At 39.8% G+C, this 27,478-nt stretch overlaps 2 protein-coding genes across 2 annotated transcripts in view; both read left to right on the forward strand.

Annotated features, from left to right (window-relative positions):
* Window positions 1-7,653, forward strand: part of LOC129376714 (uncharacterized) — a 92,861-nt gene extending 85,208 nt beyond the window's left edge. The window contains exons 8-10 of the mRNA XM_055056301.1: window positions 586-702; window positions 7,229-7,293; window positions 7,622-7,653. Coding sequence (XP_054912276.1) covers window positions 586-677 — 92 coding nt within the window. The 3' untranslated portion in view covers window positions 678-702; window positions 7,229-7,293; window positions 7,622-7,653. The remainder of the gene's footprint in view (window positions 1-585; window positions 703-7,228; window positions 7,294-7,621) is intronic.
* LOC129376447 (uncharacterized) lies at window positions 5,788-27,409 on the forward strand. The gene is made up of 7 exons (XM_055056081.1): window positions 5,788-5,803; window positions 7,622-7,975; window positions 8,396-8,447; window positions 25,063-25,125; window positions 26,424-26,479; window positions 26,588-26,951; window positions 27,075-27,409. The coding sequence occupies exons 1-7, from the start codon at window positions 5,788-5,790 to the stop codon at window positions 27,082-27,084; spliced, it is 915 nt and encodes a 304-aa protein (XP_054912056.1). The 3' UTR covers window positions 27,085-27,409.
* Window positions 27,410-27,478: the final 69 nt, after the last annotated feature.

Consider the following 27,478-nt stretch of genomic DNA (forward strand, 5'->3'; position numbering starts at 1 on the left):
TGGCTCACCAGTATTCCCACTGACCTGAACAGGATATGAAGGTTTAGACCAGAGGGTCCAACCTGTGGATCCAGACGCACTAAAGAGAAACAGCCAGAAAACAACAACATTCATTCATAAAATGCTACAAATTAAACTATTATTTACTGCACATAACTCAGATTTTCTCTTCTTTGTTGTGTTTTCTTCAACAGAGAAGCTGATAGCTAATAAATCATGTTTAAGATTATAATTAGAGCTTAATGAGAGACATTTCTTCTGCCTTCATTAAAGTTATATTCTTTTAATCTGACATCTGAATATACATTAAATATTCAGTTTAATATGACCATGTTTACATTTTATTGTAATATGCTTTGGTTTCTGGATTGTTTTATTTTTGTCAACAAACATCTGGAAACAAATGAGACAAATAATTTCAGAAAAAGTCAAAACATTAATGCTTTACTTTCATTTATTTTTTGCTGATTGATGATCATTTTATTTATAAAAACTAAAAATGACAGAATTTTGTTTTTATTCAAGTCATCTTAATAATAATGTAACTAATCAGATGATGTTAATGAAATGTTTTGTGTTTTATAGATCGCAGAGAAAATGTCGACCCAGACGATGGAGCTGAAGGAAAACCTTTACAGGATCAAGGAAAACAAAACCAAAGTGAATCTTCCACCTGATCTAAAGTCTATTCAAAGTTTGTTGGTATGAAAACTGTTACATGTTTATAACTGTAAATAATAATAATATAAAAAACTGTATGTCTTAAACCCAGAAGGAAGCCGTTCATATAAGGTCAAAGATTTAATAATCTTTTTTTAGATTAAAATAAACGATGTAAGAATCATGTAAGTTAAAGAACATCTCAAGTCCAAAGATGTTTCTGTAGTTTAGTTTCTTACTCACCTTTTGATAAATTATTTGTCTTAAAAAGTTTTTATTAATTCATGCAAAAGTTGACAGATTTGATCCCCAGCTTGAGCCTTCAAAAGGTTTTTAATTTAATTTCTGTCAGTGAATCTTATTTTTAATGTTCTTATTACATGAATAACCCAATATTTATATATTTTATTATGACTTGCTGGGTAGTTTTTAAATTTTTTAAAAACTTCTAGTTGTAAGTTGTTCGTTTGTCCGAGACTCTATTAAACTGTTGTTGTCACATTAAATATGTAAAAATTCAAACTTTATACAACAAGTTATTATGACAACATTATTCAAAGTGTTAAACAATAAGGAGATCAAAACAAATCAGATTAAACAGTTTAAAAATACAGTATAAAATTAATACACATAAATCAGAGGGAACAAATGCGACTTTAACTTAGAATCATTCAAAAACATGATTGTCTGATGTCTTGAAAGCAGACATGATGATGAGGCACAAAAGGAAAAAACATTCTCTCCAGATGTTTTTCCTCTGGTTTTAGGACTTTTTAAAAGGTCAGTGTCTTAAGATGGGAGGACATGCAGTAGGACATAAAGCTGCAGAAGATCAGAAAACTTTAAGTCTTATAAATGAGCAGCAAAACGTTAAAGTCTGTTTGAACCTGAAGCAACCGGTGAAAAGATTACAGAAGTAGAAATGTGAGCATATTTCCTGGTTTTGGTAAAATGCAAGCAGCCACGTTTTGAACCTTCTGCAGATCCATAAAACTTTTCCTCAGTAACCAGAAAGCAGAGCATTGCAGTAACGATGCATGAAGACACTAATGGGTGGATAAGAACCTCTGCATTTTGATAAAACTTAAATTCTCCTAAAAACATTTAAGTTTAGAGATTATCAAAGCCGGTCCTTGTTATCTCTGAAATGAGAAAGACTGAACCTCTCACCCACATTATTTACTTATTCCTCCATTTTATGACAGTCATCAATTTTTAAAGTGAAATTTATGAATTTATTTAGTTTGAATGAAAAACATCTGAGATGTTGATACTTTTCAACATTCATTCAGTGGCGGAGCCAGAGGGGTGGCCGGGGTGGCACTTGCCACCCCCAACAGAGCCCTTGCCACCCTACTGCCACCCCACTGGAAATGGTCATTTTAAAAATAATACTTATGAGATCGGCAAAGATTTGCCAGAGTTACACCGTCTAGGAGTTCTGCAGGTATTTACAACATTTACCGCTCAGCAGTAACCGCTGTTACCTTCCTAATGAGAGGCGGCACTTGTCATACATTTCTAAAAAGAAAAAAAAAATGATTGTGTACCGCTGCTTGGTGCCTCGTTTATTATATTAGCCATGCTAGTGCTGATAGATCGTGTTTTAGACAGATTCTTTTAACATAATGTTTTAGTGACATGCTGCCCTGTAATGTTTTATATCTCCCAGCTCTTGCTGGAAATGTCTGTGGTAAGAATATGTGAAAAACCATTAAGTTTTATAATGACTGAAATGTAAGTATGTCATATGAAAGCTTTGAATTATAACCTCACTAGTTATATTAATTAATTTTAATTAATGTATTTTTAATTAGTATTATTTAGCTAGCTACTGAAAACTAAAAACTATAGTTTAAATAATAGTTAAAATAGTGTTATCTCTGCCAAACAGTCATGGAGTCTAATACCAGGTTGTCTTATTTTGTGTAGAGCCCAAATGAAGACCAGGACCAGACAGAACCCTGCAGCAGTGACAAGGACCAGACAGAACCCTGCAGCAGTGACCAGGACCAGACAGAACCCTGCAGCAGTGACCAGGACCAGACAGAACCCTGCAGCAGTGACCAGGACCAGACAGAACCCTGCAGCAGTGACCAGGACCAGACAGAACCCTGCAGCAGTGACCAGGACCAGACAGAACCCTGCAGCAGTGACCAACCTGGAGAATCCAGCCAGGAGACTCCAGGCCCAAGTGGATCACCAGCAGGTTAGAGGCTGTGACAGAGAGTTATTAAGTATTAAAATCCAATAAGCCTAATTCTAAAGGTTAGCATGATGCTTTTTGCATTTTTTATTGTGTCTGTTTATGCATTTCCAATTAAGTTTCAGAGAGAGATGAGGGTGATATAGATTCAGAGTCAGACTCTGGGGAGGAAGACAGTGAAGCAGAAGGAAATGGCACTGAACTGCCCCCACCCAGCACAACCTATTGCACACCAGAAGCACCAGTTATTCATTTATTTATTTTTGAGAATTTGTTTTTGGTCATATTCTGGGCTCTGAGTTTACATTTACATGTTCACTGTTCCATATTGCCGTTTAACGTCTTGTTTGGTCATGGCAAATCTTAGTTAAATAAACCATTTTAATTTGAGTGTGTGTGAGAAAATATTTGTTTCCTTTCGTTCATCATTTGTATATGGACCCCTCTGATAAAGCCTTGCTCACCCTTTGGCCACCGCTTGAAAAAAAGTCTAGCTCCGCCACTGATCTTCATCCAAACATAATCTTTCGCTATACATAGATAAGGAGACCAACTGTGACTGCAGAACCAGAGAGACGAGGAAGGACCATCATCATCATCATCATCATCATCACTGTGGGACTGATAGTAACTTTAATGGTTCTAATGATAATATTGATGTTTTGGTTTAGGAAGAAAATGAGAAGAAGAAACCAAACTTTTTGACAAAGAACATTTTTGTTTGAACTTGTTTTGTTTGACATATTTTAATAATGACTTTGAGTCGTTTATTGAATATCTTCAGATTCATGTTTTAAATCATTTCTGGTCTATAACCAGAAACAATGATCTGTTGTTCTGTTACTCAGATGAATTTATTCCGTTTCACTTCATGTGTTTAGAGAGACCAGTGGTGACAACAGTGTTAGGAGTTTGTCCTGAAATTATCATGTTGCTGGTTTAAATTTTTCTTAGTGCCTTTGAGCAAGGCACTTCCCCTGCCTTACCTGCCAGTGGCATCGACCCACAGCAGCTGCTGCCAAATTGCTCCAGGGCAGCTGAGGCTGTTATCCAGTATTGGTCACCATCAGTGTATGAATGGATGAGTATGAATGGATGAATGACTTAAAAGTACAAGCCTTAAAAGTACAAGCCATATTTAATGTTTTATGGAAATAGTAAATTAGAGCTCTAATTTATTTAAACATTCTCGTTATCAGTGTTGTATAGAAACAAAGTAAATATACTTCACTACTTTACTAAAGTATGTAGCATTCTTACTTTCCTCAAGTATGAAAAGTTTTGATAACTTTCACTTTCACTTCACTATATTTCTGAACTTAATTGCTTTTTTTTACTCTGCTAGATTTTCAATGTGTTGTTTAGTTACTCGTTACAAAAAGTGAGAGAGAGAAACACAAATGTTTAGACCCAACCTACTGATCGACTGCAACAAAGTCGGTAGCCGATTTGCCTGAGTTTGTTCATCTCCACCAATAGATGCACATGTTTCGCTTCTCCCATTAATCACCAAGTTTACTAAAAAGCTCTCCCTCTTCAGATGCCAATAAGCTGCATTTCCCTCCCAATTCTTTTTTTCTTTTGTATAATGACCAGTTGATGCACCTATAGTTTGTGAAGTAATCGTAACGGCTTTTTTTCTTCATGTTGGCCGCATTTTCTGTGCTATTTATTTTTCTCATTTTCTGTACTGATCTTACTGAAAGGGAAAACTTAAGGCTTACAAAAACCTTTGTACTTTCTGTCCTTTCTGGTTTACTAAGAAGCTGGTTCAGTTATGAAGCAGGTTAAGTTAACCTAAAGCAGGTTAAGTTAACCTAAAGCGAGTTAAATTAACCTTGTGGTTTAGGTAAAGTAATGTTCTTAACTAAATGATGCCTGCAGGTTCATCTATTAGCAGGTTTCATTTTGCCTGCACTTGCTTGCGTACATTATTTTAAATGTATTTGTCAAGTTTTTCAAAATTTAAAAAATGTCATTCAAACTGCATTTGCCTTGTTTTACTTTTTACTTGTACTTTTCATTACATTACTTGATTACATCTATTTTTACAGTAATTTTCATACTAAAGTACAAGAAATTTCAGATACTTTAATACTTTAAATCAAGTAACATTTCAATCAGTGACTTTTACTTTTACCAACGTCATATTTTAGAGAGCTACCTATACTTTTACTTGACTCGGAGATTTCAGTACTTTATACAACACTGCTTGTTATTTTGTAACTTAAGGCCTGTGTGGTTTTGTTTTTTCATTATTGATCTCATAATCAGTGTGTGTTGGATCATTGATTGTAGAAAAGTTATAAACGTAAATATTGAGGTTTTATGAAGGAACTGTGATTTATTCAAAGTGTCCAAACTTGTTTCTTTAAACTTAGTTTTGCATAAGTTCATGTTTTTGATTAAATGTGTTTTTCTTCATTTTTGTGTATTTAATGAGCCTCAGTGAAATTCTCACTACTTGTTTCCACTTTAATGTCTAATTATGAGTCAATCTGCTCTTTATTTGGGCTGCAGGTCAAATTTATGAAACTGGGAAAATAGTTTGTCTTTGTTGTTACTGTTGTATTTACATATTTTACATGTTGTGTTTACTACTGATTACAACAGGTAATCAGTAGTTATTATGATAGTATGTTGGCTTTGTATCTAATAAAGTTCTGCATTTTATTTAAGATCAGCTTTATTCATATTTTTTTACCAGGTCAAACTAATCCTGCCCCCTAGTGGCGACAGATGGTTCTGTAGGTTAGAAACATTCTGTTGGTTTATTTGCCCATTTTGTCTGAAAGTTTCTTTTAATCAACGTATAATAATTAGTTATGATTAAAAACAATCCAGCAAAAATACAGAAACTGATCCCGTGGAATAAACAGGTGGCTGAACGTGTGTCTGCCCCTTTAAGAGACACAGGCATGATGATGACGTCAGAAGGTGGGCTGATCTTCTCAGAAAGTTCAGGAAGATTTTCTCTGATCTTCAACTCGGTTCATCTGAAACGGTCAGTTTTAATTCATAGAATAGAGAATAGAATAGAATAGCATTTATTGTCATTGAACAGGATTCAACGAAATTTCTATTGCAACTCCCGTGCAAAAAGTCAAAAAATACAATATTAAATAAACAAATACACAATAATAATATATATATACAACTAAAATTAACTAAAGGCATGTTTTCAGATTTAAAGAGTTTTTAAAATTCACGCATTAAATGAAGGTTTAGTTAAAGTTGGAACAAAGTTTCAGCAGCAATATTATCACGACTCTTCATGTTTCTGTTCCAGTTTGTTTCGCTCTTTTCTTGTTGCATAAAATATTTTTCTATTAATAACAAACGGAATAAACTCTGTAGAGGTTTTGACTAGACAGATTAAATAAAGCAGAATGTGTTGATTTTTGTAATACGGGCCTATTGTTCATAACTGCGCTGCTTTTTGCATGAAGGTTTCGGTTCAAAGGTCATTTCAGCTTTTAGTTATTAAATATTTGATATAAATTCATATTTTCTCTGCGTCATGTTTGCAGAAAAACGTCAGTTTCTGTAACAGCGATCATTAGAGAAACACTCAGTGAACTAAGATGTTTAGTTTCACTTTGATCAAACATGTTTTTAACAGTTTTATAATAATTAAAACTTCTCTCTGTTTTCTGCATGAGTTTTAAACTAAAACTAAACTTTAAACTTATTAAGCGTCTGCAGATCTGATCAAAGCGAAACATTTTATTTTCCTCCATTTTGTGTTTCATCTGGACGCCATATTGAAATGATGATCCTCTGTAATTATCACGTGATCAGAGATCAATAGTAACTAGTTACATTTACTCAGTTACATTAACTTGAGTAACTTTTTAGAACAAATGTACCTTTAGTTGTTTTCATTACTTTTTACTTTTACTTCAGTTTTTTTATTATAAAGTTTTTCTAACTTGAGTCAAATTTCTGGATTTTCTACCCACTGAATAAAAACCAAACATGTTTTAACCAATAATTAAACACAGACCTGCAGTTTTTATTAAAGTTTTATAAGTTTTTTATGGAAAGAAACTGATTTGGAAAAAAATAATAAATTCTTAATTTTGTTATTTTGTTGTTATTTAAATTATTGTCATTTTTCTCCATAAAATATAAAAAAATTGCTCAAATCTTTATGTTTTGGTTTGTCTGATTATGTAATTTTAAATATTAAATGATTGATAATTTGATCAGTAACTTTTTACCAAACATTATTTTATTCTGACTGGAGTATAAATATGTTGAAGTAGTGCTACTGCTATTGGAGTAAAATGTTTTGGTCTCTGCATGTGATAACTTGTAGAAATAATGTCTATAATTAATGTGTTTTATTATTTCTAACAGAGCATCAATGCTGAACCGGACCTCCTCGTCTCTCCTGGTTCTGATTCTGAGTTCTGCTGCTCTGGGTGAGAAAATATGACTGAATGTTTGAAACTGAACTTTAACTCAGAGCATGAAGGACGTCTCAGGTTTCTAGGAATAATTAGCAGATCTGATATCACTGGATCTATTTCCTGTCAGTGTTTTGATCACAACTTTTCATCTGAGCCGTTAAATAAACTTTTACCTGAAGCTTCGTGAGAAAATGTTTTAAATCGTCCGTCAGCGTCTGAAACATCAAATCCTGGATATTTGGAGGTGATGATGCATCAGATTATCAGAACTACTTCATCAAAGTGTTTCTGAGGATTTGTGTTGTGATTTCTTGCTTCTGTCTCTTTCTGACTCCTGCAGGAAAATCTCTGCCCACCGTGAATGAAACTCTGGACGTCTACGAGGCCGAGGAGAACTCCAACGTCACGCTGAAATGGATCCGTCCGGATCCGAACGCCACGCCGCCTGACCGGCTCTACGTCGATCTGATGAGCATGGAGCCGCTGAGGAGGATTTATCGGTTCGACAGCAGAGATGAGACGTACACAGATGATGAGTTCAAAGGTCGACTGCACTGTGACCCCCAGCTGGTCAGGAATGGAGGGATCCGGTGTCTCCTGGCTGAAGTGAGGCTCAGCGATGCGGGTCGGTACCGGTGCTACGTCGTCATTGACGGAAGAAGAGACCATAGAGACTGGGAGCTTGTAGTCAGAGGTGAGTTTTTACTGATAAAAATGGTTTAATCTTTATTTTCTGGTCTTTTTTGTTTTCCACTTTATTTTTGGGTCTGAAAAGCTGCATTTTCATTACAAATGTTTATTACAAACTGTCTTTGATATTTCATAAATGAAAAAAGATTAAAAAAAAGAAAATATTTTACAGATACAGTGTTTCCATTGAATAAGAAATACAATTAAAATCACATGTGAATAATTTTATTCATGCAATAAGTCATTAAAAACATGAATGAGTCAAATGTTAAGACACAGAAAATTCTTCTTCTTCTTCTTAAATGCGTTTTTCCAAAATCGGGTTGTTTCCATGAAGCAAATTTTCTTTCATAATTTCATTTTACAGAGTTTTAACATCAATGGAGATGCAGCTACTGATTTATTCTTGATTCTTTCTTTGCAGCTTCCATTCCTCAGACTCAGGAGGAAACCCAAGAGCTGGTGGATCGCGGGAGGTTTGGACTTTATGTTGGTTTGGGTTTGTTCCTGCTGGCAGCAGGACGACTCGCCCTCCACTCTGCTGCTGGTTCAGGTTTCAGGTTCAGCTCATCAAACTCCAGGACATAGATTCACCAAAAATCCACAATCAAAATCACTCCCAATATTTTTCTTTTTTTTATCATGACTCGATTTTGTGTTAGAGGAGGCCTTATGACCTTATGACCTTATGACATCCCCAAAGATTGCCCCGTCTTCAGTCCCTATTGGACTTGGAGCTCCAGCTCTGGTTTCCAGAAACTGAGTTCTGCAGAATGAGCAGAACTTGTTCTGGAAATATTTTGGTTCATTACAAATGCACTTTGCACTTTGCACTTTGCCGACAGCGCTACAGAAACGGTGCTGCTATCAGTGGAATCACGGGAGGGAAATATTACACTGAGAAAACAGTTTCTACCTCATAGAAGTAGCGCATAAACATGGCCGACCGTCGATCTTCCTTTGGCCAAAAGGTTGGTGGGACGATTTACGGCCATGTCACAGGTTGTGGTGTCGTTGAGCCAGACACCAAATCCCTGAACTAGCTACCTCGACGGCTCGGATGTAGGAATGTAGACTGAGGTCTTATTTTAAATAAGCTTGTTTACAAAAATGCTATGCATGGAACAAGGTCAGATGTTACTGATGTTTAACTGTGATGTGATTCGTCTAATTTTGAGAGACGTCAATCAACAAAGTGTCAATAAGCAACAAACTGAATCCTTGAATAAGCTACCTCCACGGAGGAAAGGTATTAACCGGTTTCCATGGCTGTAAAGCAGGAAACATGGCGGACCATGTATGGCTCATCCTTCAGTTCAGCGGATTGAGGCAGAGCCGCTGAACGACTCAAAGTCTCTTTGGCCGGAGATAGAAAACTAGATCACGTCTGATTGGCGTTAAGCTTTCAGAATGGTCGCAGAAGAGAAGTGCATTGTGGGAAATGGTGTTTTGTGTAAGAAAACTCAAACGCCAGAAATGCATAGGAATGCATGAACCACTGACTACCTGAGTCTGAAAGAAGACTGCTGCCCCCTGCTGGTCAGAAGGTGTGGAATGAGTTTCAGAGAAGGAATGAAACTTATCTGGAAAGTTCAACCATGTTGAATTACTCACAAAGGCACGTTTTTTACCCAATGGTGCTCCTCAAGTTGGCTTTAGGGAGGAACAATTGAAGAAAATCTTTCTTTGACCGACAACTAACATAATATGGTCCGACTTCCGTCAATGTAAAGCAGGAAACATGGCGGACCATGTATGGCTCATCCTTCAGTTCAGCGGTTTGAGGCAGAGCCGCTGAACGACTAAAAAGTCTCTTTGGCCGGAGACAGAAAACTAGATCATGTCTAATTGGGGTTAAGATTTTAGACTGGTCACAGAGGAGAAGGCATTGTGGGAAATGGTGTTTTGTGTAAGAAAACTCAAAATGCCAGAAATGCATAGGAATGCATGAACCACTGACCACCTGAGTCTGAAAGAAGACTGCTGCCCCCTGCTGGTCAGAAGGTGTGGAATGAGTTTCAGAGAAGGAATGAAACTTATCCGGAAAGTTCAACCATGTTGAATTACTCACAAAGGCACGTTTTTTACCCAATGGTGCTCCTCAAGTTGGCTTTAGGGAGGAACGATTGAAGAAAATCTTCCTTTGACCGACAACTAACATAATATGGTCCGACTTCCGTCAATGTAAAGCAGGAAACATGGCGGACCATGTATGGCTCATCCTTTAGTTCATCGGTTTGAGGCAGAGCAGCTGAACGACTCAAAGTCTCTTTGGCCAGAGACAGAAAACTAGATCACGTCTGATAGGCGTTAAGCTTCAGAATGGTCGCAGAGGAGAAGTGCTTTGTGGGAAATGGTGTTTTGTGTAAGAAAACTCAAAATGCCAGAAATGCATAGGAATGCATGAACCACTGACCACCTGAGTCTGAAAGAAGACTGCTGCCCCCTGCTGGTCAGAAGGTGTGGAATGAGTTTCAGAGAAGGAATGAAACTTATCTGGAAAGTTCAACCATGTTGAATTACTCACAAAGGCACGTTTTATACCCAATGGTGCTCCTCAAGTTGGCTTTAGGGAGGAACGATTGAAGAAAATCTTCCTTTGACCGACAACTAACATAATATGGTCCGACTTCCGTCAATGTAAAGCAGGAAACATGGCGGACCATGTATGGCTCATCCTTCAGTTCATCGGTTTGAGGCAGAGCCGCTGAACGACTCAAAGTCTCTTTGGCCGGAGACAGAAAACTAGATCATATCTGATTGGCGTTAAGATTTTAGACTGGTCACAGAGGAGAAGTGCATTGTGGGAAATGGTGTTTTGTGTAAGAAAACTCAAAATGCCAGAAATGCATAGGAATGCATGAACCACTGACTACCTGAGTCTGAAAGAAGACTGCTGCCCCCTGCTGGTCAGAAGGTGTGGAATGAGTTTCAGATAAGGAATGAAAATTATCCGGAAAGTTCAACCATGTTGAATTACTCACAAAGGCACGTTTTTTACCCAATGGTGCTCCTCAAGTTGGCTTTAGGGAGGAACGATTGAAGAAAATCTTCCTTTGACCGACAACTGACATAATATGGTCCGACTTCCGTCAATGTAAAGCAGGAAACATGGCGGACCATGTATGGCTCATCCTTCAGTTCAGCGGTTTGAGGCAGAGCCGCTGAACGACTCAAAGTCTCTTTGGCCGGAGATAGAAAACTAGATCACGTCTGATTGGCGTTAAGCTTTCAGAATGGTCGCAGAGGAGAAGTGCATTGTGGGAAATGGTGTTTTGTGTAAGAAAACTCAAAATGCCAGAAATGCATAGGAATGCATGAACCACTGACTACCTGAGTCTGAAAGAAGACTGCTGCCCCCTGCTGGTCAGAAGGTGTGGAATGAGCTTCAGAGAAGGAATGAAACTTATCTGGAAAGTTCAACCATGTTGAATTACTCACAAAGGCACGTTTTTTACCCAATGGTGCTCCTCAAGTTGGCTTTAGGGAGGAACGATTGAAGAAAATCTTCCTTTGACCGACAACTAACATAATATGGTCCGACTTCCGTCAATGTAAAGCAGGAAACATGGCGGACCATGTATGGCTCATCCTTCAGTTCAGGGGTTTGAGGCAGCCCGCTGAACGACTCAAAGTCTCTTTGGCCGGAGACAGAAAACTAGATCACATCTGATTGGCGTTAAGCTTTCAGAATGGTCGCAGAGGAGAAGTGCAATGTGGGAAATGGTGTTTTGTGTAAGAAAACTCAAAATGCCAGAAATGCATAGGAATGCATGAACCACTGACTACCTGAGTCTGAAAGAAGACTGCCCCCTGCTGGTCAGAAGGTGGAATGAGTTTCAGATAAGGAATGAAACTTATCCGGAAAGTTCAACCATGTTGAATTACTCACAAAGGCACGTTTTTTACCCAATGGTGCTCCTCAAGTTGGCTTTAGGGAGGAACAATTGAAGAAAATCTTTCTTTGACCGACAACTAACATAATATGGTCCGACTTCCGTCAATGTAAAGCAGGAAACATGGCGGACCATGTATGGCTCATCCTTCAGTTCATCGGTTTGAGGCAGAGCCGCTGAACGACTCAAAGTCTCTTTGGCCGGAGACAGAAAACTAGATCATATCTGATTGGCGTTAAGATTTTAGACTGGTCACAGAGGAGAAGTGCATTGTGGGAAATGGTGTTTTGTGTAAGAAAACTCAAAATGCCAGAAATGCATAGGAATGCATGAACCACTGACTACCTGAGTCTGAAAGAAGACTGCTGCCCCCTGCTGGTCAGAAGGTGTGGAATGAGTTTCAGATAAGGAATGAAACTTATCCGGAAAGTTCAACCATGTTGAATTACTCACAAAGGCACGTTTTTTACCCAATGGTGCTCCTCAAGTTGGCTTTAGGGAGGAACGATTGAAGAAAATCTTCCTTTGACCGACAACTAACATAATATGGTCCGACTTCCGTCAATGTAAAGCAGGAAACATGGCGGACCATGTATGGCTCATCCTTCAGTTCAGCGGTTTGAGGCAGAGCCGCTGAACGACTCAAAGTCTCTTTGGCCGGAGATAGAAAACTAGATCACGTCTGATTGGCGTTAAGCTTTCAGAATGGTCGCAGAGGAGAAGTGCATTGTGGGAAATGGTGTTTTGTGTAAGAAAACTCAAAATGCCAGAAATGCATAGGAATGCATGAACCACTGACTACCTGAGTCTGAAAGAAGACTGCTGCCCCCTGCTGGTCAGAAGGTGTGGAATGAGCTTCAGAGAAGGAATGAAACTTATCTGGAAAGTTCAACCATGTTGAATTACTCACAAAGGCACGTTTTTTACCCAATGGTGCTCCTCAAGTTGGCTTTAGGGAGGAACGATTGAAGAAAATCTTCCTTTGACCGACAACTAACATAATATGGTCCGACTTCCGTCAATGTAAAGGAAACATGGCGGACCATGTATGGCTCATCCTTCAGTTCAGGGGTTTGAGGCAGAGCCGCTGAACGACTCAAAGTCTCTTTGGCCGGAGACAGAAAACTAGATCACATCTGATTGGCGTTAAGCTTTCAGAATGGTCGCAGAGGAGAAGTGCAATGTGGGAAATGGTGTTTTGTGTAAGAAAACTCAAAATGCCAGAAATGCATAGGAATGCATGAACCACTGACTACCTGAGTCTGAAAGAAGACTGCTGCCCCCTGCTGGTCAGAAGGTGTGGAATGAGTTTCAGATAAGGAATGAAACTTATCCGGAAAGTTCAACCATGTTGAATTACTCACAAAGGCACGTTTTTTACCCAATGGTGCTCCTCAAGTTGGCTTTAGGGAGGAACGATTGAAGAAAATCTTCCTTTGACCGACAACTGACATAATATGGTCCGACTTCCGTCAATGTAAAGCAGGAAACATGGCGGACCATGTATGGCTCATCCTTCAGTTCAGCGGTTTGAGGCAGAGCCGCTGAACGACTCAAAGTCTCTTTGGCCGGAGATAGAAAACTAGATCACGTCTGATTGGCGTTAAGCTTTCAGAATGGTCGCAGAGGAGAAGTGCATTGTGGGAAATGGTGTTTTGTGTAAGAAAACTCAAAATGCCAGAAATGCATAGGAATGCATGAACCACTGACTACCTGAGTCTGAAAGAAGACTGCTGCCCCCTGCTGGTCAGAAGGTGTGGAATGAGTTTCAGATAAGGAATGAAACTTATCCGGAAAGTTCAACCATGTTGAATTACTCACAAAGGCACGTTTTTTACCCAATGGTGCTCCTCAAGTTGGCTTTAGGGAGGAACGATTGAAGAAAATCTTCCTTTGACCGACAACTGACATAATATGGTCCGACTTCCGTCAATGTAAAGCAGGAAACATGGCGGACCATGTATGGCTCATCCTTCAGTTCAGCGGTTTGAGGCAGAGCCGCTGAACGACTCAAAGTCTCTTTGGCCGGAGATAGAAAACTAGATCACGTCTGATTGGCGTTAAGCTTTCAGAATGGTCGCAGAGGAGAAGTGCATTGTGGGAAATGGTGTTTTGTGTAAGAAAACTCAAAATGCCAGAAATGCATAGGAATGCATGAACCACTGACTACCTGAGTCTGAAAGAAGACTGCTGCCCCCTGCTGGTCAGAAGGTGTGGAATGAGCTTCAGAGAAGGAATGAAACTTATCTGGAAAGTTCAACCATGTTGAATTACTCACAAAGGCACGTTTTTTACCCAATGGTGCTCCTCAAGTTGGCTTTAGGGAGGAACGATTGAAGAAAATCTTCCTTTGACCGACAACTAACATAATATGGTCCGACTTCCGTCAATGTAAAGCAGGAAACATGGCGGACCATGTATGGCTCATCCTTCAGTTCAGGGGTTTGAGGCAGAGCCGCTGAACGACTCAAAGTCTCTTTGGCCGGAGACAGAAAACTAGATCACATCTGATTGGCGTTAAGCTTTCAGAATGGTCGCAGAGGAGAAGTGCAATGTGGGAAATGGTGTTTTGTGTAAGAAAACTCAAAATGCCAGAAATGCATAGGAATGCATGAACCACTGACTACCTGAGTCTGAAAGAAGACTGCTGCCCCCTGCTGGTCAGAAGGTGTGGAATGAGTTTCAGATAAGGAATGAAACTTATCCGGAAAGTTCAACCATGTTGAATTACTCACAAAGGCACGTTTTTTACCCAATGGTGCTCCTCAAGTTGGCTTTAGGGAGGAACAATTGAAGAAAATCTTTCTTTGACCGACAACTAACATAATATGGTCCGACTTCCGTCAATGTAAAGCAGGAAACATGGCGGACCATGTATGGCTCATCCTTCAGTTCATCGGTTTGAGGCAGAGCCGCTGAACGACTCAAAGTCTCTTTGGCCGGAGACAGAAAACTAGATCATATCTGATTGGCGTTAAGATTTTAGACTGGTCACAGAGGAGAAGTGCATTGTGGGAAATGGTGTTTTGTGTAAGAAAACTCAAAATGCCAGAAATGCATAGGAATGCATGAACCACTGACTACCTGAGTCTGAAAGAAGACTGCTGCCCCCTGCTGGTCAGAAGGTGTGGAATGAGTTTCAGATAAGGAATGAAACTTATCCGGAAAGTTTCAACCATGTTGAATTACTCACAAAGGCACGTTTTTTACCCAATGGTGCTCCTCAAGTTGGCTTTAGGGAGGAACGATTGAAGAAAATCTTCCTTTGACCGACAACTGACATAATATGGTCCGACTTCCGTCAATGTAAAGCAGGAAACATGGCGGACCATGTATGGCTCATCCTTCAGTTCAGCGGTTTGAGGCAGAGCCGCTGAACGACTCAAAGTCTCTTTGGCCGGAGATAGAAAACTAGATCACGTCTGATTGGCGTTAAGCTTTCAGAATGGTCGCAGAGGAGAAGTGCATTGTGGGAAATGGTGTTTTGTGTAAGAAAACTCAAAATGCCAGAAATGCATAGGAATGCATGAACCACTGACTACCTGAGTCTGAAAGAAGACTGCTGCCCCCTGCTGGTCAGAAGGTGTGGAATGAGCTTCAGAGAAGGAATGAAACTTATCTGGAAAGTTCAACCATGTTGAATTACTCACAAAGGCACGTTTTTTACCCAATGGTGCTCCTCAAGTTGGCTTTAGGGAGGAACGATTGAAGAAAATCTTCCTTTGACCGACAACTAACATAATATGGTCCGACTTCCGTCAATGTAAAGCAGGAAACATGGCGGACCATGTATGGCTCATCCTTCAGTTCAGGGGTTTGAGGCAGAGCCGCTGAACGACTCAAAGTCTCTTTGGCCGGAGACAGAAAACTAGATCACATCTGATTGGCGTTAAGCTTTCAGAATGGTCGCAGAGGAGAAGTGCAATGTGGGAAATGGTGTTTTGTGTAAGAAAACTCAAAATGCCAGAAATGCATAGGAATGCATGAACCACTGACTACCTGAGTCTGAAAGAAGACTGCTGCCCCCTGCTGGTCAGAAGGTGTGGAATGAGTTTCAGATAAGGAATGAAACTTATCCGGAAAGTTCAACCATGTTGAATTACTCACAAAGGCACGTTTTTTACCCAATGGTGCTCCTCAAGTTGGCTTTAGGGAGGAACGATTGAAGAAAATCTTCCTTTGACCGACAACTAACATAATATGGTCCGACTTCCGTCAATGTAAAGCAGGAAACATGGCGGACCATGTATGGCTCATCCTTCAGTTCAGGGGTTTGAGGCAGAGCCGCTGAACGACTCTAAGTCTCTTTGGCCGGAGACAGAAAACTAGATCACATCTGATTGGCGTTAAGCTTTCAGAATGGTCGCAGAGGAGAAGTGCATTGTGGGAAATGGTGTTTTGTGTAAGAAAACTCAAAATGCCAGAAATGCATAGGAATGCATGAACCACTGACTACCTGAGTCTGAAAGAAGACTGCTGCCCCCTGCTGGTCAGAAGGTGTGGAATGAACTTCAGAGAAGGAATGAAACTTATCCGGAAAGTTCAACCATGTTGAATTACTCACAAAGGCACGTTTTTTACCCAATGGTGCTCCTCAAGTTGGCTTTAGGGAGGAACGATTGAAGAAAATCTTCCTTTGACCGACAACTAACATAATATGGTCCGACTTCCGTCAATGTAAAGCAGGAAACATGGCGGACCATGTATGGCTCATCCTTCAGTTCAGCGGTTTGAGGCAGAGCCGCTGAACGACTCAAAGTCTCTTTGGCCAGAGATAGAAAACTAGATCACGTCTGATTGGCGTTAAGCTTTCAGAATGGTCGCAGAGGAGAAGTGCATTGTGGGAAATGGTGTTTTGTGTAAGAAAACTCAAAATGCCAGAAATGCATAGGAATGCATGAACCACTGACCACCTGAGTCTGAAAGAAGACTGCTGCCCCCTGCTGGTCAGAAGGTGTGGAATGAGTTTCAGAGAAGGAATGAAACTTATCTGGAAAGTTCAACCATGTTGAATTACTCACAAAGGCACGTTTTTTACCCAATGGTGCTCCTCAAGTTGGCTTTAGGGAGGAACGATTGAAGAAAATCTTCCTTTGACCGACAACTAACATAATATGGTCCGACTTCCGTCAATGTAAAGCAGGAAACATGGCGGACCATGTATGGCTCATCCTTCAGTTCAGCGGTTTCAGACAGAGCAGCTGAACGACTCAAAGTCTCTTTGGCCGGAGATAGAAAACTAGATCACGTCTGATTGGCGTTAAGCTTTCAGAATGGTCGCAGAGGAGAAGTGCATTGTGGGAAATGGTGTTTTGTGTAAGAAAACTCAAAATGCCAGAAATGCATAGGAATGCATGAACCACTGACTACCTGAGTCTGAAAGAAGACTCCTGCCCCCTGCTGGTCAGAAGGTGTGGAATGAGCTTCAGAGAAGGAATGAAACTTATCCGGAAAGTTCAACCATGTTGAATTACTCACAAAGGCACGTTTTTTACCCAATGGTGCTCCTCAAGTTGGCTTTAGGGAGGAACGATTGAAGAAAATCTTCCTTTGACCGACAACTAACATAATATGGTCCGACTTCCGTCAATGTAAAGCAGGAAACATGGCGGACCATGTATGGCTCATCCTTCAGTTCATCGGTTTCAGGCAGAGCCGCTGAATGACTCAAAGTCTCTTTGGCCAGAGACAGAAAACTAGATCACGTCTGATTGGCGTTAAGCTTTCAGAATGGTCGCAGAGGAGAAGTGCATTGTGGGAAATGGTGTTTTGTGTAAGAAAACTCAAAATGCCAGAAATGCATAGGAATGCATGAACCACTGACCACCTGAGTCTGAAAGAAGACTGCTGCCCCCTGCTGGTCAGAAGGTGTGGAATGAGTTTCAGAGAAGGAATGAAACTTATCCGGAAAGTTCAACCATGTTGAATTACTCACAAAGGCACGTTTTTTACCCAATGGTGCTCCTCAAGTTGGCTTTAGGGAGGAACGATTGAAGAAAATCTTCCTTTGACCGACAACTAACATAATATGGTCCGACTTCCGTCAATGTAAAGCAGGAAACATGGCGGACCATGTACTTCAGTTCATCGGTTTGAGGCAGAGCAGCTGAACGACTCAAAGTCTCTTTGGCCGGAGACAGAAAACTAGATCATATCTGATTGGCGTTAAGATTTTAGACTGGTCACAGAGGAGAAGTGCATTGTGGGAAATGGTGTTTTGTGTAAGAAAACTCAAAATGCCAGAAATGCATAGGAATGCATGAACCACTGACTACCTGAGTCTGAAAGAAGACTGCTGCCCCCTGCTGGTCAGAAGGTGTGGAATGAACTTCAGAGAAGGAATGAAACTTATCCGGAAAGTTCAACCATGTTGAATTACTCACAAAGGCACGTTTTTTACCCAATGGTGCTCCTCAAGTTGGCTTTAGGGAGGAACGATTGAAGAAAATCTTCCTTTGACCGACAACTAACATAATATGGTCCGACTTCCGTCAATGTAAAGCAGGAAACATGGCGGACCATGTATGGCTCATCCTTCAGTTCAGCGGTTTCAGGCAGAGCAGCTGAACGACTCAAAGTCTCTTTGGCCAGAGACAGAAAACTAGATCACGTCTGATTGGCGTTAAGCTTTCAGAATGGTCGCAGAGGAGAAGTGCATTGTGGGAAATGGTGTTTTGTGTAAGAAAACTCAAAATGCCAGAAATGCATAGGAATGCATGAACCACTGACTACCTGAGTCTGAAAGAAGACTGCTGCCCCCTGCTGGTCAGAAGGTGTGGAATGAGCTTCAGAGAAGGAATGAAACTTATCCGGAAAGTTCAACCATGTTGAATTACTCACAAAGGCACGTTTTTTACCCAATGGTGCTCCTCAAGTTGGCTTTAGGGAGGAACGATTGAAGAAAATCTTCCTTTGACCGACAACTGACATAATATGGTCCGACTTCCGTCAATGTAAAGCAGGAAACATGGCGGACCATGTATGGCTCATCCTTCAGTTCAGCGGTTTGAGGCAGAGCCGCTGAACGACTCAAAGTCTCTTTGGCCGGAGACAGAAAACTAGATCACGTCTGATTGGCGTTAAGCTTTCAGAATGGTCGCAGAGGAGAAGTGCATTGTGGGAAATGGTGTTTTGTGTAAGAAAACTCAAAATGCCAGAAATGCATAGGAATGCATGAACCACTGACTACGTGAGTCTGAAAGAAGACTGCTGCCCCCTGCTGGTCAGAATGAGTGGAATGAGTTTCAGAGAAGGAATGAAACTTATCCGGAAAGTTCAACCATGTTGAATTACTCACAAAGGCACGTTTTTTACCCAATGGTGCTCCTCAAGTTGGCTTTAGGGAGGAACGATTGAAGAAAATCTTCCTTTGACCGACAACTAACATAATATGGTCCGACTTCCGTCAATGTAAAGCAGGAAACATGGCGGACCATGTATGGCTCATCCTTCAGTTCATCGGTTTGAGGCAGAGCAGCTGAACGACTCAAAGTCTCTTTGGCCAGAGACAGAAAACTAGATCACGTCTGATTGGCGTTAAGGTTTCAGAATGGTCGCAGAGGAGAAGTGCATTGTGGGAATTGGTGTTTTGTGTAAGAAAACTCAAAATGCCAGAAATGCATAGGAATGCATGAACCACTGACCACCTGAGTCTGAAAGAAGACTGCTGCCCCCTGCTGGTCAGAAGGTGTGGAATGAACTTCAGAGAAGGAATGAAACTTATCCGGAAAGTTCAACCATGTTGAATTACTCACAAAGGCACGTTTTTTACCCAATGGTGCTCCTCAAGTTGGCTTTAGGGAGGAACGATTGAAGAAAATCTTCCTTTGACCGACAACTAACATAATATGGTCCGACTTCCGTCAATGTAAAGCAGGAAACATGGCGGACCATGTATGGCTCTTCCTTCAGTTCGGTTTCAGGCAGAGCAGCTGAACGACTCAAAGTCTCTTTGGCCGGAGACAGAAAACTAGATCACGTCTGATTGGCGTTAAGCTTTCAGAATGGTCGCAGAGGAGAAGTGCATTGTGGGAAATGGTGTTTTGTGTAAGAAAACTCAAAATGCCAGAAATGCATAGGAATGCATGAACCACTGACTACCTGAGTCTGAAAGAAGACTCCTGCCCCCTGCTGGTCAGAAGGTGTGGAATGAGCTTCAGAGAAGGAATGAAACTTATCCGGAAAGTTCAACCATGTTGAATTACTCACAAAGGCACGTTTTTTACCCAATGGTGCTCCTCAAGTTGGCTTTAGGGAGGAACGATTGAAGAAAATCTTCCTTTGACCGACAACTAACATAATATGGTCCGACTTCCGTCAATGTAAAGCAGGAAACATGGCGGACCATGTATGGCTCATCCTTCAGTTCATCGGTTTCAGGCAGAGCCGCTGAACGACTCAAAGTCTCTTTGGCCAGAGACAGAAAACTAGATCACGTCTGATTGGCGTTAAGCTTTCAGAATGGTCGCAGAGGAGAAGTGCATTGTGGGAAATGGTGTTTTGTGTAAGAAAACTCAAAATGCCAGAAATGCATAGGAATGCATGAACCACTGACCACCTGAGTCTGAAAGAAGACTGCTGCCCCCTGCTGGTCAGAAGGTGTGGAATGAGTTTCAGAGAAGGAATGAAACTTATCCGGAAAGTTCAACCATGTTGAATTACTCACAAAGGCACGTTTTTTACCCAATGGTGCTCCTCAAGTTGGCTTTAGGGAGGAACGATTGAAGAAAATCTTCCTTTGACCGACAACTAACATAATATGGTCCGACTTCCGTCAATGTAAAGCAGGAAACATGGCGGACCATGTATGGCTCATCCTTCAGTTCATCGGTTTGAGGCAGAGCAGCTGAACGACTCAAAGTCTCTTTGGCCGGAGACAGAAAACTAGATCATATCTGATTGGCGTTAAGATTTTAGACTGGTCACAGAGGAGAAGTGCATTGTGGGAAATGGTGTTTTGTGTAAGAAAACTCAAAATGCCAGAAATGCATAGGAATGCATGAACCACTGACTACCTGAGTCTGAAAGAAGACTGCTGCCCCCTGCTGGTCAGAAGGTGTGGAATGAACTTCAGAGAAGGAATGAAACTTATCCGGAAAGTTCAACCATGTTGAATTACTCACAAAGGCACGTTTTTTACCCAATGGTGCTCCTCAAGTTGGCTTTAGGGAGGAACGATTGAAGAAAATCTTCCTTTGACCGACAACTGACATAATATGGTCCGACTTCCGTCAATGTAAAGCAGGAAACATGGCGGACCATGTATGGCTCATCCTTCAGTTCAGCGGTTTGAGGCAGAGCCGCTGAACGACTCAAAGTCTCTTTGGCCGGAGACAGAAAACTAGATCACGTCTGATTGGCGTTAAGCTTTCAGAATGGTCGCAGAGGAGAAGTGCATTGTGGGAAATGGTGTTTTGTGTAAGAAAACTCAAAATGCCAGAAATGCATAGGAATGCATGAACCACTGACTACCTGAGTCTGAAAGAAGACTGCTGCCCCCTGCTGGTCAGAAGGTGTGGAATGAGCTTCAGAGAAGGAATGAAACTTATCCGGAAAGTTCAACCATGTTGAATTACTCACAAAGGCACGTTTTTTACCCAATGGTGCTCCTCAAGTTGGCTTTAGGGAGGAACGATTGAAGAAAATCTTCCTTTGACCGACAACTGACATAATATGGTCCGACTTCCGTCAATGTAAAGCAGGAAACATGGCGGACCATGTATGGCTCATCCTTCAGTTCAGCGGTTTGAGGCAGAGCCGCTGAACGACTCAAAGTCTCTTTGGCCGGAGACAGAAAACTAGATCATGTCTGATTGGCGTTAAGCTTTCAGAATGGTTGCAGAGGAGAAGTGCATTGTGGAAATGGTGTTTTGTGTAAGAAAACTCAAAATGCCAGAAATGCATAGGAATGCATGAACCACTGACTACCTGAGTCTGAAAGAAGACTGCTGCCCCCTGCTGGTCAGAAGGAGTGGAATGAGTTTCAGACAAGGAATGAAACTTATCCGGAAAGTTCAACCATGTTGAATTACTCACAAAGGCACGTTTTTTACCCAATGGTGCTCCTCAAGTTGGCTTTAGGGAGGAACGATTGAAGAAAATCTTCCTTTGACCGACAACTAACATAATATGGTCCGACTTCCGTCAATGTAAAGCAGGAAACATGGCGGACCATGTATGGCTCATCCTTCAGTTCATCGGTTTGAGGCAGAGCAGCTGAACGACTCAAAGTCTCTTTGGCCAGAGACAGAAAACTAGATCACGTCTGATTGGCGTTAAGGTTTCAGAATGGTCGCAGAGGAGAAGTGCATTGTGGGAATTGGTGTTTTGTGTAAGAAAACTCAAAATGCCAGAAATGCATAGGAATGCATGAACCACTGACCACCTGAGTCTGAAAGAAGACTGCTGCCCCCTGCTGGTCAGAAGGTGTGGAATGAACTTCAGAGAAGGAATGAAACTTATCCGGAAAGTTCAACCATGTTGAATTACTCACAAAGGCACGTTTTTTACCCAATGGTGCTCCTCAAGTTGGCTTTAGGGAGGAACGATTGAAGAAAATCTTCCTTTGACCGACAACTAACATAATATGGTCCGACTTCCGTCAATGTAAAGCAGGAAACATGGCGGACCATGTATGGCTCATCCTTCAGTTCATCGGTTTGAGGCAGAGCAGCTGAACGACTCAAAGTCTCTTTGGCCAGAGACAGAAAACTAGATCACGTCTGATTGGCGTTAAGGTTTCAGAATGGTCGCAGAGGAGAAGTGCATTGTGGGAATTGGTGTTTTGTGTAAGAAAACTCAAAATGCCAGAAATGCATAGGAATGCATGAACCACTGACCACCTGAGTCTGAAAGAAGACTGCTGCCCCCTGCTGGTCAGAAGGTGTGGAATGAACTTCAGAGAAGGAATGAAACTTATCCGGAAAGTTCAACCATGTTGAATTACTCACAAAGGCACGTTTTTTACCCAATGGTGCTCCTCAAGTTGGCTTTAGGGAGGAACGATTGAAGAAAATCTTCCTTTGACCGACAACTAACATAATATGGTCCGACTTCCGTCAATGTAAAGCAGGAAACATGGCGGACCATGTATGGCTCATCCTTCAGTTCAGCGGTTTCAGGCAGAGCCGCTGAACGACTCAAAGTCTCTTTGGCCGGAGACAGAAAACTAGATCACGTCTGATTGGCGTTAAGCTTTCAGAATGGTCGCAGAGGAGAAGTGCATTGTGGGAAATGGTGTTTTGTGTAAGAAAACTCAAAATGCCAGAAATGCAAAGATGCATAATGATCATTTTGGTAAAGAATACTGCTGCCCCCTTGTGGTCAGAAATTGGAACATGAACCAAACTGGAAACACACAGCCGTAAATAAGATTTTTAGTTCAGCCTCAGTTTGAAGATCTGAACTGCAGATGTTACAGTTTCTTTGTTTTTATCTGTAATATTGAGACAATAATTATTGATGATGTTGTTTCAAGTCACTGAAATGACGACTCAGCTGCCAAGATGTTCAGTTTCAGTTCAAAGCAGCAGAACAGATAAAAATGCTGAATGAATTTGAGACGATGAAAGTTTCTAAATCAAAGAATCTCATCTTTAAATCTTTAAACTGAATTTTCAACATGATGACGATCTGCTGGCCTGATGCACAACTGGCTTCATAAAAATGAGCAAAAACAAACAAATTGTCATTTCTGGCTGTTAAAACATATAAAAAATATTCATTAGGATCAAATCTTGACCTGAATGGTTTAATTATTCTATATAATCTGTTGGTGGTTCAATCCAACGACTTTAAATCTCCAGATTCTCTCATTAAACTTTATTGATCACTGATGTGAAAAACAGCATCAAACCAGCAGCTTTGCTCTCATATTGAATGAAACATTTTCTCTTTCTGTCATTTATTCTCATGTTCCAGTTCATTTGCTAGAAGAAAACATTCAGGGTTAAAAAATAGGACAAGTCATCATTATATCTATATAATCACATCTGATCTATATGACAAATTCAAAGAAATATTTCCAAACTGAAAATATTTCCTTCATGTTTTTCTGTAACTTTAATGTCATTAATCAATAAACTGATTGCAAACGTCTGTCTGTGTGAACATGTGTTGTTTTAACTATAAAGTTAATTTCTGCAGAAATATTGAAGCAAATACTTTAGTTTCTGATATCAGTTTTGAAAAAAGGTTAGAAGATTAAGAAGTAAATATTTACTTAGATATTTGTTCAGATTTTTATTTTTTTTAGAAAATTATAGAATATAAATAAATAAATTTCAAGAGGTGGTGATGTCATGATGTGGGCTGATAATAATCAAGGCTGACTAGTAAAGATTCACAATTCAATATAATACTTAGATTGAAAAGAAACAAAAAGCAGAATTAATCATTTGAAAATGTTAATTAACAGAAATGTTACGAAGCAGCAACATTTCCCAGTAAAGACGTTGATCAGCTGATCTCCAGATATTAAAATGATCATTTTGCTGGTTTTGGAGCTGCAGCTCCTCTTCATCATTCTCCATAAATAAGTTGATTTAAAGGCTATTTGATGTAAACTAAAGTAATGTGGGGTTTACTTTTCATTTCTGTCTAAAATGTAACATGATCTAGAAGTTTATGTATATAGAAACTGGTTCTGTTCATCATGAACAGACATGTTGACTCTTAGATCTGGCCAAGTGTCAACATGACAGCAGGTTTGGGTTTTAGTTCTGTTTTAGACTTTGAACTGAGTCTCATTTTCAGAGTGAAAGAAAGAACATTTCTCTTTTTTAAAAGTACAGAAACAGATAAATGTGTTGTTAACTGATGCAGCAGCACGAAGGCTGGACTTTTACCTGAACTTCAGTAATTATCTTTAATTTGTGTTCATTTTATTCCTTATTCAGTTTCATTTTCTCTTTAAATATTCTCACCGTTTGCATTCAGTGTTTCTTATTAAAGTTCAGAGATAAATCAAAGTGAAAACCTGCTTTATTGGGTGAGAATGTTTTTATAATGTTGTAAAAATGATTAATTCTTAAATGCATTAAGTTTGATGAAAATAGTCTGAGGATTGAAAAAAGTGTCAGTAAACATTGCAGGTCTGGGCAGCACCAAGTAACCTGAGAGGATCCCTGTGAAATATCCTGATATTATTTGCCTTTTGGTGACTCCACCTATTAGCACAAATATATCTAAACTCTAGTGAACAGGGAATAGAGCTGGAAAGACCTCAGAACTCCACAGGTTTTATCCAGGCAGGTTACAGGTGAGTCAGTCTGTTCTAGTTTATTATTGGTCAGTTTTTATGTTAAAATGAAGAGGAACTCTGATAAAACATTTAGCAGCTTGATAATGATTGGTGTTTAATGCACTAGAACCTGTTAAATTATAAAGATCTGGTTTCTGTTGTTTTACCAAAGATGTATTTAAAATAATAAATTGACTTTCTGCATTTTAACTTCTAGAGAATCTGTTTCAGAACCACAGACAATATTTTATTGACTTTTTGTCCAAAAACTAAAATTCCAAAATTGAAAAAACTCAAATCTCAAAAGTGATCAAACCAAAGTGAAATAAACTCAAATAGTTAAAACAATGCATCGTGGGTTCTGGTTTACGCAGTCCAAAGCAAAAAGGTCAAAACAGTCAAAGTGCAGCTCTTTGTTTACTTTATTCAGTTTTTAGCTAAAAACAAGTTACAGGTTTTGAATAAACCTGCCTGAACTCCTGCACCTTTTCTCACTGATAAAACTGACCGACTGACTGATGACAGTTAAAAACCATAAAACCACGTGACGAAAGACTTGTGTATAACTTTCATGAAGATGAAATTTAATCTTTTGACAACCAGAAAATACTTGAAATATTTATTTCTTAATTAACTCTTAACTTAACATGAACCAGTTCCTGTAATCAGAATCTGTTGTTGTTGGTTGTGTTCTATGATTTTATATTTTGTGTTTTTATGATGTAAAGTTCTTTGAAATGCCTTGTTGCTGAAAGGTGCTATAAAAATAAAATGTAATTGATACAATGTAGAAATAAAGTCATGTTTATTTTTTAATCTAACTGACATGTGATAATAAAACAGTAGAAAAGAAAAACTAAACTATTTCTAGATTTTATAGCAGACTGATTTTACTAAAACTAATGTAAAACATGTCCTAATATTTTACTGCTGTGTATTGATCACCACAAGGTGGCAGTACTGATCTGTTTTCAAAACATGAATCAATGCTCTCTGTTTTGTCTTCCAGTATTAAACTCAACTTTTCCACCATGTTGATGAAATACGTCAGAATATTAAAGAAATAATTTAACAAAATCTGTCCTGATGATCTTCATCACTTCACTGATGTTGATCCATCCTGATTATTTAAAGTCTGATTTTTCTGAGCTAAAAGAGTAAAAGTGACATAAAATTCAGAAAAATCCACCAGAAAACTATTCTTCTTTGTCATTTGTAAATCTTGGTGAATCATTCAATCATGTTATGAAAGTTACAGCAATTCAGTTGTTCCTTGTACTGATGTTGTGCTGCCTCTCCTCCTCTTCCTCTCTCAGGATGAAGATGATGTCCAGCATCCTGCTGCTCCTCATCCTCAGCTCATGTCTCTGTGGTCTCCATCTTGTCTTTGTGACAGAAAGCTCTCTAGATGGAGCTGAAAGACTCCCATGTTCCAGTTCTCAGTGTGTCTGCTCCTCTCTTTCCCTCTCTGTCTCCTCAGCAGCAACATTTGTAGTGAATGTGACACAGAGCAGCTATCAGGCAGAGGAGAAGCAGAGCATCACTCTGGAGTGGACCTTCACCACCAAGACTCAGGGAACCTGGAAGAATCTGTTCATCTACTGTGAAGCGATCACAGATCATGGAGTCTTAGTTCTCTATCAGGTCCATGAAGGAGTTGAGATTCCAGAGTCTCAGGATGATCAGTTTTCAGGACGAGTCCAGAGCGACAAAGACGTCCTCAGAGAAGGAAGAATCAGACTCCATGTGTCCAGACTGAGGACTGAAGACTCTGGTCTGTATCTGTGTGACGTGAAAAACTGGAGATGGATTCAACTCTGGAAGATGTCGACTCAGCGTTACTGGTGAGAATAAATATTTTACTCTGATAAAATCCTGAGTTGTTGAATTTCTTCATCTTCTCCATGAATCCTCCTGGATCTCAGTTTCCATCAAATATTAATAAATATTTCTGATTTCTCTCCCAGCAGCTGCTGATCAGATCCAAACTCAGAGACCAAGATTGACTCCAGAACCAGAGAGACGAGGAAGGAGCATCATCATCATCATCATCTTCATCATCGTCTCTGTGGCACTGACATTTCTGGCGGCTCTAATTACAAACTTGATTTTCTGTGTCAAAAAAAAAAGTAAAGAAAAACAAAAAAATAATCATTTAACAAGTTTAGATGCAAAATATAATACAGATAAAAGTTTTGTTCCCTTGACTTTGGTTGATGAAATTTTACCACCACAGAAACATCAGGTTAGATTTAATAACCTGATTATTGATTAGTAAAATGTTCCATTGTAATGAATTATTCAGTCGTAATAAAAATGTTTATTGTTATATATATTGTATATTTTAGATTTCTGATGCTTCATGACAAAT

The sequence above is a fragment of the Poeciliopsis prolifica genome, unplaced genomic scaffold (assembly GCF_027474105.1).
Source record: "Poeciliopsis prolifica strain line A6 unplaced genomic scaffold, Auburn_PproV2 SCAFFOLD044, whole genome shotgun sequence".
Classification (NCBI taxonomy): domain Eukaryota; kingdom Metazoa; phylum Chordata; class Actinopteri; order Cyprinodontiformes; family Poeciliidae; genus Poeciliopsis; species Poeciliopsis prolifica.

Excerpts from the sequence above, each read along its gene's own strand:
- LOC129376447 (XM_055056081.1), top strand. Across the intron at positions 7,976-8,395 it reads CTGGGAGCTTGTAGTCAGAG|CTTCCATTCCTCAGACTCAG; the intron begins GTGAGTTTTTAC and ends CTTTCTTTGCAG. Across the intron at positions 26,480-26,587 it reads CCTCAGCTCATGTCTCTGTG|CAGCAACATTTGTAGTGAAT; the intron begins GTCTCCATCTTG and ends CTGTCTCCTCAG.